This window comes from Sorex araneus, chromosome 5 (genome assembly GCF_027595985.1).
Source record: "Sorex araneus isolate mSorAra2 chromosome 5, mSorAra2.pri, whole genome shotgun sequence".
In the NCBI taxonomy this organism is placed as follows: Eukaryota; Metazoa; Chordata; class Mammalia; order Eulipotyphla; family Soricidae; genus Sorex; species Sorex araneus.
Genome location: NC_073306.1, coordinates 174,018,961 through 174,032,470, shown reverse-complemented (window position 1 = coordinate 174,032,470; position 13,510 = coordinate 174,018,961). Strand labels below are relative to the sequence as shown.

The window sequence follows — 13,510 nt, the reverse complement described above, 5'->3', positions numbered from 1 at the left end:
GTAATCTATGCAAAAGTGTTATGAATTTGAGCAATACCACTCGCTGATTAATGGTTCCATCAGTTTCTTTCTCAACATGATCCATGGCACTCTGCAAAGCAAACATTTTGCATGGCCATATTATGGTATGTTTGTCAAATAAAATGACTCACAGCAGAGTCAGTTAATAGTAGCTGGTAGAACAAAGAGAGGATTTAGCTGTAAGCAGCAAACTCAAGGCCTGCGAAGGAAATTGGGCTTGGTGCTATGTTGGAAAATATTTGAAATTGTTGCCAACATTTAAAAATCTTACATTAAAAATATCTCAACATTCAAAAAATGACTTCCTCTAAAAACAGTTGGACCAAGTAGCTGCCTCATTTTCTGGATGGAACAGTTCACCTTTTTTCCATAGGACATACCACTTTCTCTTTTCTGGTTCCTATTCCTCATTTATAATGTCCTTAGAGTCACTTGAGTTTGCATCCCTTGATTTAGATAATGCCAAGGGATGGGGATGCTTCCTTTGTGATCTAGATTAGGACCCTAGAAAGGAGTCCTTAGACCTTGAACAAATACAAAAAAAGCTAGTTCATTTGTTTGTATTTTTCTTTTTTAGCTCTTTGGGTCACACTCAGCTATGCTCAGGGATTACTCCTGGCTCTGCACTGAGGAATTACTCCAGGTGGTGCTCGGGGCACCAAATAGGATGCCGGGGATCAAACTGGGGTTGGCTGCATGCAAGATAAATGCCCTACCTACTGTGCTATGGCCCTGGCCCAATAAAGACTTTATAAACTGCATGTTAGAACAACTTTTGTTTTGAAATGCTTCCTAGTTGAATAGACTGTTTGAGTAACAAAGCATAGAGACTGAAGACAAGAACTCCCTATTCTATGCAAATGGCAGCAACTGCTTTGTAACTTTGCAGGTTCTGGGGATGAAACAGTGGTAGAGCACATGCTTATGTGTCTGGGGTGGAGGCTCATGAGCCCCACAAAACTTAAAGCAAAACAAAATAAAAACCAGGGGCCGGAGCGATAGCACAGCGATAGGGCCTTTGCCTTGCACGCGGCCGACCTGGGTTCGATCCCCTGCATCCCATATGGTTCCCCAAGCACCGCCAAGAGTAATTCCTGAGTGCAAAGCCAGGAGTAACCCCTGAGCATCGCTGGGTGTGACCCCCAAAAAATAAAAGCAAAAAAAAAAAAGAAAACCAGAAAGCAACTTGTGATAGCAATGGGAAGATTGCATCGTAAGCCATGTAAGTGTTCAGAAGCTTGCTCTAGGCCTCCACCTATGAACTGCCCCGTGCCTGGGGACAAGATACAGATATATTTTCCTTCATGAAATCAGTTTGCATTTTGGACTGGAGATAGTACAGAGCTTATGGCATTTGCTTTGCCTATAGTTCACCCTAGCTCAAATCCCCAGCACTGCTTATCATTCCTCAAGCCCTGCCGGGAGATTCCTGAGCACAGAGCCAGGAGTAAGCCTTGAGCACCATTGGATGTGGCCCAATCTACTTCCTTTCCCTCATCTCCAAATAGATTAATTTGTGTCTTTCACAACTCCATGATGAATTATTCAGGTCCCCTGGAAATAAAATGTTTATTGTCATTGCGATAGTAATAAAGTCTTAGGCCTTAATAAACTCAGTGTTGCAGCCTTGGCCCACTCAGCCCTGGGTCTCACCTCTCTGCACTGGCATCCCCCCAACATGCAATCCTGCCCTGAAGAGGGGCTAGTGTGTCAGGCCCAGCACTTCCTTCCCCTGCTCCCCAATCCCTTATTTACCCTAAGGGAGTCCTTCCTTCCATCCTGTGTGACCTCCTCTGCAAGCATCCCCTGACCCTTCCATAACTCTGAAAATAACTCTTCTGAGGTTTTATGATGTGTTTTATTTGTTTGGGGGCCACACCCAGCAATGCTCAGGGGTTACTCTTGGCTTTGTCCTCAGGAATTACTTCTGGTGGGGCTCAGGGGACTATAGGGGATGCTGGGGATTGATCCTGGGTCAGCTGCATACAAGGCAAGCACCCTACCTGCTCTCCTAGCACTCTGCCTCCAGGATGTGTGATGCCTTTGACTCTGCACTCTGCCCCAGCTTCAAGCTCTCTCAAACGGGCTGTGACATTCTTGTATTCTCTGCGGCCTGGGTGGATCTGGGAGCAATTCTGCTCCCAGGGCGTCTCACAGCAAGGCCTTCAGGTTTGCAGGGTCCTTGCTGCCTTGAATTTGGTTCGTTTGAGCCAGTACAGAGTCGCACGTGCACTGTGATCAACTTCCCAGCTAGCTTAAGTCTCTGGTTCCCTTCTCAAGGGATAAGCTACTAGAGGTCTTTCACTGGAGGGCAAAGGAACTAAAGAAGAGACATGTGTATTTTAGAAAGCCGATAGTACCAGCACATAAAGGCTGATACTCAACCTCCAAGAAGGCCTTCAGGGAAAGCAGACTGGACCACCAGGTGCAGTGAGAAGGAACACCGAGGCAGCATCCAGGGAGAAAGACTGTAATGGCCTTTGCTGGTTTCTCTGCCAGTCAGTGTGGCACGTTCCTCCTCTTCTGATTATTTCCGACAATTTCTCTTGGCATCTGCATAACCTGCTAGTTGGTGTCTCATCTCTAAGAGTCCCTGCCATGGAAGGCAATTCCTCAGTGATTGTGACAACCTGCAGGCAAGTTTGATCTGCCTTAAACAGTTGACCTCAATAAGGCCCCATGTATATAAGCTACCAAACATCATTACCATCTTCTATTTAAACCTCAACAAAGCTTCAAGGACGAGCTGGATTCTCTCTTCCCTGAGGAAGAAATTTAATCCCCACTGTTCCCAGAAGAATCAATGGAGGATCTGATTTTACAGGGGGTAAGGTCCTTGCTTTGCATGCCGTCAATTTCAGTTCAAAATCCCTAACACTGGGGCTGGAGCTATAGCCCAGTGGGTAGGGCCTTTGCCATGCAAAAGGCTGACCTGGGTTCAATTCCAGGCAACCCATATTGTCTCCTGTGTCCCACCAGGAATAATTTCTGAGTGCAGAGCTCAGGAGTAACTCCTGAGCATTGCTGGGTGCGACCCCCTCCCCCCCAAATAAACAAAAATAATAATAAAAAAAACCCAACAATATCCCTAACACCACATATGGCCTCCTGTGTCACGGGTCTCTCCTGAGCACAGTCAGGAAGAAGTAGCGCCTGTGGACCACTGGGTCGATCCAACCACAACACCTCCCCAAGAAGAATCAATGAAGTGCAGAGTTGATTTGAGTATTTTATTTATAAATGTACATTGACTATAAAAGCTGTTGCATTTTAGACAACTTTTAATTTATTTTTTAAAATTTTTTGGATATTTTCAGAGGCATTTTAGAATAAATATTTAAAATGAAGGTTAGTATAATGCATGTAGAACATTGGCCCACCCAGACCATAGCGTCTTTTGGATAGACTTCCAAATGAGGTGAATCATTTCAATTCATTAGGTCTTATGTTGCCTATAGATACCTCTAATGTGGGTTGCATTAATAACTATATAGAAAGAAAGAAATGTCATGAGAGTTGGCTCGTGGACACTAAGTAAGCTCCCCCCCACTCTCTCTTTCACTCTAAAGAGAAGGGACCAGAGATTTTTGGAGGACAAGAAAAAAAAATCTGAACTACTGCTTAAGGAACCATAAATCACACTCACTTGCCTCATCTGTTTTTCAAGCAAACACATTTACGTTGTAGCTCAACAGAGCAGAACATTTTTTTTTCTTTTCTGGGATTCAAAAAATATTTGAAAAGAAATAGATCATACTCATTATGCTGCATTGGGAAAAACAAGATCTCGTCTGCCTGGTCTGCCATGTAACAGACCGCAAATGAAATATAAATCAAATAGAAATAGAAACAGTTGGCAATCAGAATTTAGAAAATGTTGGAGAGTATTCTGTGCTGGTGACTCTTGTTCATTATGGAAAAGCACATTTCGTAGTGGGAGAACGAGGCTTTATTTTTCTTGACTCGATTCTTGCTTCAATACAAGTGCAATGAGTCTCACTAAGAAATATGTATAAATGGGTTTGTGAAGCCAGAGAGAATGTGCAATATTCATATAATCCTTACAGAACAGCTGGGGTTACACAGGTAAAAAGTCTTCTATAAAAAACAGTTATGAATGATCATATTGTACATGTTTTGTGTATCATTTATGGTAAAGTACTCTGCCACTATCATGCAAAATGTAAACATCCACATTATCAAAATATTTAATAAAACATGCAGGTGGGTAATCAAAATATTGGGCTTAATCTGTACATTTTCAAAACGTTTTTCTGTTGTGTTTTCTATTTTTTCTTTTTTTCTTATTTTTTTCCCCCCGTGAAACAGCATACAGCTTCTTCGAGAAGTCTTGACACTCATACGGTTTTTTTTTTACCCCCTACAGCTTGAAGTCTAACTCAAGGACTCATCTCACCATGTGCTGCAACCGTAATTCATTGCTGGCTATGTGCAACAGCGTGCGTTTTCTAAGGCACAATTTTTAATGAAATGGTGTGTGAATTTCAATCTAATACCAGCTCATCTAAATGATGAAAGGGTCAAAATCCCTCCGGCAATGAGGAAATTTCTGCACTTACATGGAACCTGCATGCGGAGAACCAACTAGCATGTCAATAAGTAATTGCTAGTCAGACTCAAGAAGACACAAAGAAATTATTGCTCACATAACAGGAAAAAAAAACCCCAATAAAACCAGCTACTTGATCTCCTTTTATGGCTACATTAACCTATCTGCAGAATGTTCACAGTCTACATTCACAAAAGGTCATCTTCACTTCTTTGCCATTGTTTTAAGGCAGAATAAATAGTTCCCCAGACCCAAGTCTTCAAGAAAACAAACTGGAGAGCTAAAGTTGATGCTTTTTGTTTGTTTGTTTTTAAGTAACTTGATTCCATTCGTGGGCAGCTGAAACTGTCGCCCAGGGCAAGAGTTCCCATCTAAATGGGCATAAGGAGGTCCAGAATCCCACCGCGGAGAGAGTTGGAGGGAAAGGAGGGTGCATCCTCATTCTTTTGAGTGGGCCAGGCTCCGTGTGAGACGCAGGCAATCGCTGATCACACATCCGAGTTGTGACATCATTTGCCATCTGGATTCTGTTAGGATGGGCTTGATGATTTTCTTGAGACACTTGTGCTTCAGGCCCTCCAGGAGACCACACGGGCCAGGGTGGGTGGGGCTCTCACTGCTGGAGGGACTTAACGTCATCAAACAAGAGCTTCCACATTAAGTCTCTTATTGAATCGCATGCCGGAGAAGAGCAAGTAGCAAAGGCCTTGTGGCTATCAATTGACCCACACTGTCTGAAGATTAAACTTCCTCATAGACTTTGATAACAACTTTGGAAATGATGAGTGACACAGGTCCCTCTGCTGTCTTCCTACCCTTGAGCAATGTCCCAGAGTGTAAGCCTGCCCAATATTGCGGGGGTTCTCTTTATCGATTGGCCCAGAGTCTATGAATCATATACCTTCCAAAGTACGCAAAATGTAATACTAATGGTGCAATAATTTATTGGACAGATGTCTATCCCCAAAGATAAGTAATGCAAATGTCTCTATGATCAGACTGGTGTCTTTGCATGAAAAAACAAGCTACAGCTCAGAGATAGAATGGGAATTGCAGTTTCTGAAATGCATTACATGTGTATGCCTGTCTTAGAAGACCCCCATGTCTCAATTGGCATGTCTTGCACTTTCTGCAGCTCAATTCTGTAAACATAAACATATTTAATTTCTAGAAATGCTCAAACAAAAACAGATTTATTGCATTATTTAACTCATGAATTCCCAAAGAAGAGAATAACACATTTTAAGCCATAAGCCTATTCGACCATGCTAAAAACCTTCTTTTGAACTGTTCCAGATCATTACAATTCAATATTCTTTCGTATATTGTGTGGAAATGCTAAAAAAAATTACACATGAAAAATTAACCAGGAAAAACACTAACACTGTCATATAAAAGAACAGATACCATTTTTTAAAATAGCCTTTTCAGATTAAAGATGAATGTTGAGAAGACCCTGAATTTAGGATTCTGTTAAAGGATTGCCAGGGAGACTCTCAGGTGAGGGTTTTGGAAACATGAAACCACATCACAGCATGGTGGGTTGGCCAGCACCTGTGACAAAGGAAACAGCAATGTTTAGTGAAAGGAGTCAATGCTCCCAGCTTCAAACGTTAGTTACTCCATCGTCCAAACGAGCACTGGCTGCTGATCATGCCTCTCCCTCCAGCGGGGGAGTCTTGTTCCCCCTGCTTGCTACTCAGCCTCCTTCCAACAGCATCATTACCTGGTGCTCTTAGAAACACAACCTCTTGAGTTCCCTCCCAGAATTGATTTAGAGCCACACTTGGCAATGCTCAGGGTTACTCCTGGTCCTGCTCTAAAGAATTATTCCTGTCAATGTTTGGATGGGGAAGGGGGGACCATATAAGACGCTGGTGATTGAACCCAGGTCTGCTGCATGCTAGGCAAGTACGCTACCCACTGTACCATATCTATGGCCCTCCCTCCCAGAATTGAACAAGAAGCCCAGGCCATTCCTATGTCTTGTAAAATCTGGTTGAAATCTTTTGTATTTCACCATAAGTCAAATGATTTCCATCACATTTTCAGCTTTGTCTTCTGGTCAAATAAGGAAATAATCTTCTTTTAGGTTTGCTGTCTCTAAGAATAAAATACATTTCAACATTGAAAAAGAAATAGGGCCATGTAACTTAGCAAATAAAAATGTGGACCACCCAGTTACATTTGTAATATCTTTTATAATAAATATTAGATTAATATCCTTTCTTTCTTTCTTTCTTTCTTTCTTTCTTTCTTTCTTTCTTTCTTTCTTTCTTTCTTTCTTTCTTTTTCTTTCTTTCTCTCTTTCTCTTCCTTCCTTCCTTCCTTCCTTCCTTCCTTCCTTCTTCTTTTATTCCTCCTGTCTGTCATTCACATATTTCCTAATAATTGAGGTCTACTAATGATAAACCATAAGCATGCAACATTTGTGTTAACCATAGGCTTAAAAAAAAGACTTTTAAAAGGAGCCAGGGAGATAGCACAGTGGTTAGAGAGACATGCACAGGCCCTGAGTTCAATCTCAGGCACTTCATGGTCCCTCCCTGCTCTCCAACAAGCACCTGTGATATAGCTCTGGTGGGTGCCTCACTCCTTCCCAGACCTCTGTGCCCAGGTAGCATTGAATCCCTAAGTCCTACACTGAGCCATCTAACCTGGTTGGTTGGCAGCACCCAGAGGGGTCTCTGGATTCTTCTGAACACAGCTGGGGAGAGTCCCCAAAATGAGTTGAAGTGGTGAACTTAATGTAGTCTCTATTCAGGTTGATCCTTTTTTTGGGGGGTCACACCCAGCGATGCTCAGGGGTTACTCCTGGCTCATGCACTCAGGATTTACTCCTGGAGGTACTCAGGGGACCATATGGGATGCTGGGAATCGAACCTGTGTCAGCCACGTGCAAGGCAAATGCCTTACCCACTGCACTGTGCTATTGCTCCAGCCCCAATTCAGGTTGATTCTTAATGATGCACATCTAAAGCCAATGTCTGTTATAAAGCAATGTCATTACATATATATATATATATATATATATATATATATATAAGTTCTGTATCACTGTATTACTGTCATCACTGTCATCTCATTGTTCATTGATTTACTTGAGTGGGTGCCAGTATCGTCTCCATTTTGTCCCATCCCTGAGATTTTAGCAGCCTCTCCTTACTCGTCTTTCCCAATGATTAGAGGCTCTTTCAGGGTCAGGGGAATGAGACCTGTTATTGTTACTATTTTTGGCATATTGAATAGGCCACAGGGAGCTTGCCAGGCCCTGCTGTGTGGGCAGGATACTCTCCATAGCTTGCCGGGCTCTCTAGAAGGCATATATATATATATATATATATATATATATATATATATATTCCCTCTATGATTTTATGGAAAATGAGTAGGAAGTGTCTTATGATATGTTGCGGCCGCGTAGTCCAGGAATATGTTCACTCATGCTCGAGGCTCAGCCCGAGTGTGTGGAAAGTGGCCTGGAGTGTGGTGGCGGTTGGGTATTAGAGGTCGGCTGCTGGGGCTGGGTCCCCTGGGGCGGGGAGGGCTCTCACCCACACCCCTCTGGGGCACCCTGAGTGGAAACAGCCTCTGGCGTGGAGTCTGGTGGTATGGTTATGGGAGCCTCCATTTATGCTCCCTTCCGGGAGAAGCAGCTGTGAGTTCTGGAAGGTGGCCGATGGGGATGAGGAGATTATCTGACACACCCAGGAGGAGGTTTATGGGTGTGACTCCTGGGTGGCCCGAGACTGGGGGAAGCCAGCAGAGGATCTCTGCTCCCAGGTTCTGTTGAGCCCAGAGTCCAAGATCACAAAGTTCTGCATTACCTGGGTTCCATGGGACTTCACTCATGCTTGAGGCTCGGCCCGAGCGTGTGGAAAGTGGCCTGGAGCGTTATGTATATAAACACTAATATCTACAGCTAAGGAAAGCAGGGGCTAGGAGGACTGGGGGTTGAAATTAACCAAAAATGTGTGCGGGGAGGAAGGTAGGTAAGATAGAGAAGAGAACAGTATGACAATAATAGCTGGAAATGATCACGCCGGGCAAGAACTGAGGGTTAAAAGTAGGTAAAGGGATATACATGATACCCTTTCAGAATCTGTATTGCAAACCACAGTGCCCAAAAGGGGTAGGGGGAGAAGGAGACAGAGACAGAGAGACAGAGACAGAGAGAGACAGAGAGAGAGGGAGAAAGAGAACTTGGCTGCCTGGCGCCAGGCTGGGTGGGGGGTTGGATGTGATGGGAGGGAAACTGGGGATACCAGTGCTGAGAAATATACACTGGTGAAAGGGTGGGTGTTGGAGCACTGTTTGACTGAAGCCTAATCATATGCAGCTTTGTAAGTTTCAATCTCACGGTGATTTAAATAAATAAATGAATAAAACAAAACAAAACAAAATAAAAACCGTTTTGTGAGGAAGCGTGTACGACCAGCACAGAGTGTCATTTTGTGCACTTTAAATACCTTACATTTTGTCATTTATACCTCAATAAAACCGCAAAAATATTTAAAAAATAGGAAAAAGAAAAAAGCAATGTCACTTTAACAACAAAAAAGTCACTGTCTTTGAAATTCAAATTAAATCCCCTCTCCCATTCACAGAGAACATCTCTTATTTTTCTGGTAACCTTATCCAGGAAGGATCAGCTGGGTCCCCTATTTTCTGCAAAAGCCTTCGCCAAGTTCCTCCTTCATGTTAGGCCCTAGAGTTGTGTGATGGGGCCACTGGAATATTGGAAAAAGAACCCGGGGATTTCGCACTAAGTGCATTTGGCAAGAGTGAATGATGAAAACAGACGTAAAGACAGTCAAGCAACACCCAAGCCCAAACGGCACAAGTTAAACATGGAATGGCTTGATTTGTGACAGGTAATTTGTTTCGCCCTTCCATCCCATTTACATATGAACTTAAAACTGTTTACATTGCTCTTAGGAATTGCATTTTAATATGCTGTCATGCTATTTTTACGCCTTCCAACTGAAAAACTGCATTTAAATGTGCCTAGTTATTTGAATAGGATTATATATTCAGGTTTTATTATTCCACACAATGAAATTATTTTGTTTCACTTAGAATGCCTATGATGTAAACAACATCTCACAGCTATCCATCTCCCCCTTTCTCCACCGAAGTCGAAATCAAATTAAAAAGAGAAAGAAAAACGATTTTTAGCCACTTCTTCCCACTGTGATTCTTGTATTGCGTCTGTTGTAGATTCAGCCAATTCAAGTGTATTTATAATACTCTGGTTTTTTCCCTCTTCTTTATAGTTACAAAGTTCTCTTGAAATGATTGGGTTTCAGTCATATAATGTTCCAACCCCGTCTCTTCACCATCAATGTTCCCAGTTTCCCTCCTGCCTCTCCCCCCAAACTGCCTTTATAACACGTTCTCTCTTTCTCCCTCTCTCCCTCCCTTCATCCTTCTCTCTCCCTCCCTTCATCTTTCTCTCTCTCTCCCTCCCTCTCTCCCTCTCTCTCTTCCTCTCTCTCTCTCACCCCCACCCCTTTGGGGCATTGTGATTTGCAATACAGGTACTGAAAGGTTGTCATGTATACCTAGCCAAGTGTCATCTTTTCACTGCTTCACGTCCAAAGCTCCCCTCTCCTTGTGATATTAAGAAAAAAAAACTCAGTTGTATTGGTCATTCTCCATGTCATATACTGATTTAAGTTTAGCCTATAATAATAACATTTATCTAGAAAAAAAAATTTTTAAAAATTAAAACTTGGGGGGGATGATTTGGAAAAAAATAATTGAAAATGGGCATTATTATTCAATACTAAAACATACCATGAAGTTATAATTGTTAAAGCTGTTAAATTTTATAAAATAGATTAATAAAACGTAATGAAATATTCATAATACTCAAAAATGTATATGGGAACTGAGGTTATGAGAGAACTGGCAGTTTAAATTATTGAGAAAAAAGGACTTTTATATTAATATCACAGAATTGGCTTATGGGGGGAAATAATAAAATTGGATATCTCCCTCCTCATTTCTCTCACCCCAGAATGCATTCCTGATGATCACTATCTTAGCTATTTAGAAGCTGTTTTATGGTAAGGTTTAGAAATGTTCACCAAGAGGGGCCGGGGAGATAATACAGCGAGTAAGGCGCTTGCCTTGCCCACTGCGGACTTGGGTTCCATCTCTGGAATCCCATAAGGTACCCTGAGTACTGCCAGGAGTCACTTCTAAGTGCAGAGCCAGGAGTATCACCAGGTGTGGCCCCAAAATAAAAAAAAAAAGACTGATTGTGCAGAAAAGTTCATCAAGATACACACACACACATACACACACACACACACACGAATGTTCTTTAAAATATACATTTTTTAAGTTGAACACTCAAAAAATTTTTTTAAATGGAAATAACGAAACTGTCCTTTTATAAAGAATTTGTTTTAAATTAAATGAAGCCTATGCACCAGGATTGTAAGAGCTATTCAAACGGCCAGTAAAAGGAAGTAAAAGTGGGGCCAGGAGATATATTCAGGTTGGATCTCCTGCTTTGATGTGGGGGTCAATCCTGGGATTCGATCCTCTGCATCACCTGGTCCCACACACACTGCCTGGAGCAGCTCCAAGCAGCACTGGGTAGGTATGCTGTGCCTTGTGTGATGAGGCACAGAAGAGGGGACAGGTGTGTGGCTCAGCCATAGCGCACATGCCTTGTGTGGATGAGGCCCTGTGTTGGACCCCAAAATAGTTAAAAAATAATAGCATCAAAAACTGAGTATACAATACCTTGTCTATGTGAGTACCATGATAAAACAAAACACACACACACACACACACACACACACACACACACACATGCACACATACACAAATTAAACCATGGGCCAGAGAGATGGCACACCAAGTAAGGCACTTGCTTTGCATGACACCAACCTGGGTTCCATCCCCAGCACCACATATGGTTCCCAAGTCTTTCCAGGAGTGATTCCTGAGCTAAGAGCCAGTTGAGGCCCTCAAGCAACAAAAACAAAACAAAACAAAACAAAACAAAACAAAACAAAACAAAACCCTCAAACCCCACACATCTTAGAAAGTGATTACAAGGGCTAACTTTGGAGACTTTAAACCTAATTTTTTTTAAAAATTTTTTATTAGTGAATCACTGTGAGGTACAATAACAAACTTATGAACTTTTGTGTTTGCATTTCAGTCATACAGTGATTGTTTACCCATCCCTCCACCAGTGCCCATTCTCCTCCACCAATGATCCCAGTATCCCTCCCACCATCCCCACCACAGCCCCCACCACCCCACCCTGCCTCTGCGGCAGGGCATTCCCCTTTGTTCTCTCTCCTTTTGGGTGTTGTAGAGGTATTGAGTGGCCTTCGTGTTCGGTCTTTAGTCTACTAAATTTTGTACTTTCTGAGAAGTCCAATTTTTCTAAACTTACGCCAGTTATGACTTGATTCTTTTCATTGTCTATCGGGGTTTTCTAGGAAGACAGAATGAGTATGACTGCTTCTTAGTATCTTAGAATTCTATGCTCTTAGTAAGATGTTGCATGAAGAATTTAAAGTAACAAGGAGGGAAAGTCACATTTTAAAAGTTTATCTGCAAGACAGGGCTTCCTCCTGGCCAGTCAGCGGACTGGGCCTGGCTGAGGCTGTGTACTGGCCCTCAGGTACTGGGGTTTCCCGGGGCAACCCCAGCAGTGTCTGGGGGACCTTCAGGGCAGCAGCAGTGATGCTCAGGGGACAGGTGCTGCGAGGAGAGAACCAGAGTGGGCCACAAGCAAGGCCTATGCCCTGAGTCCCGTATTATCTCCCTATCCGAACTTGATTTTTTAAGCTTATGAGACTGATCCAAGAACTCTATGATGCTTATCTTTCTATTTGTCATGAATTCTGTTCATGCCCTATGGAATCACACTGAATAGAAAACGGTGTGACCCACATCTAAAAAGCTAATTTAAAAAAAAAAAAGCATGAATCACCCCATTCCCTAATTAAAATAAAACTGCATGAAAATATGTTCCTGTCAACCAGAAGTGGATACAGGCTTGTTCTCTGTTGGCATTCTCCGAGCACATTAAGTTATGATGGACATTCAGCAGTGGTCCGTTTTGCAAATCTGAATCACCAGCCCTTCAACTAACAGCGCCCTCTGCTGGGGTCATCCTTCACATTCAGTCCGGTCAATAAGATGCAGAAAAAGCCAGTATTAATGGAATAGGAAAAGTCACTAAAACACAAGGAAAGGGTTCTAGTTTTCTTTCTTTTGTGTAAAAACAAAATAAACAAAATCACAGCTTAAATAATATATAATTTTTATGTATTTTGTGGCCGGCCCGGGTTCGATTCCTTCATCCCTCTCGGAGAGCCTGACAAGCTACTGACAGTATCCCGCCCAATAAGCTACCCGTGGCGTATTGGATATGCCAAAAACAGTAACAACAAGTATCACAATCGAGAAGCTACTGGTGCCCACTTGAGCAAATCGATGGACGACAGTGCTACAGTGCTATGTATATATGGTTTACTAATTTACTATATTTTAGTATAGCATATAGAATAAAGATCAACGCCAATATACTACCTAGATAGATTTTTAACTATCTCTAAAATGCATGAAGTATTAGTCCATTTTGACTCTAGCTCTTTAAATCGGAACTCTCTTGGTCTTAAGTCAAATGTTTGCCGTAGATCAAAGCCATCTGTCAGATATTACTTCTTTTGTGGGGCAAAATTTGCTCCTGAGACCACTGATGGCACGACTCAGGGAACCTGAGTGGTTCTGGGGATCAAATTAGGGTCAAGTCCATGCAGAGCAACACCTTATTCCATGGACTATCTCTCTGGCTCTAGAGCGACAGCACAGCGGGTAGGGCGTTTGCCTTGCACGCGGCCGACCTAGATTTTTCCGCCCCTCTTGGAGAGCCTGGCAAGC

The 13,510-nt window shown here is 42.6% G+C and overlaps 1 protein-coding gene across 13 annotated transcripts in view; it reads right to left on the bottom strand.

Annotated features, from left to right (window-relative positions):
• Positions 1 to 5,768: 5,768 nt before the first annotated feature.
• LIMCH1 (LIM and calponin homology domains 1) overlaps positions 5,769 to 13,510 on the bottom strand; it is a 367,764-nt gene continuing 360,022 nt past the window's right edge. For all 13 annotated transcript variants that reach the window (XM_055140738.1, XM_055140740.1, XM_055140745.1 and 10 more), the window contains one exon: positions 5,769 to 6,145. In XM_055140738.1, the coding sequence (XP_054996713.1) occupies positions 6,120 to 6,145 (26 nt within the window). In that variant the 3' untranslated portion in view covers positions 5,769 to 6,119. The remainder of the gene's footprint in view (positions 6,146 to 13,510) is intronic.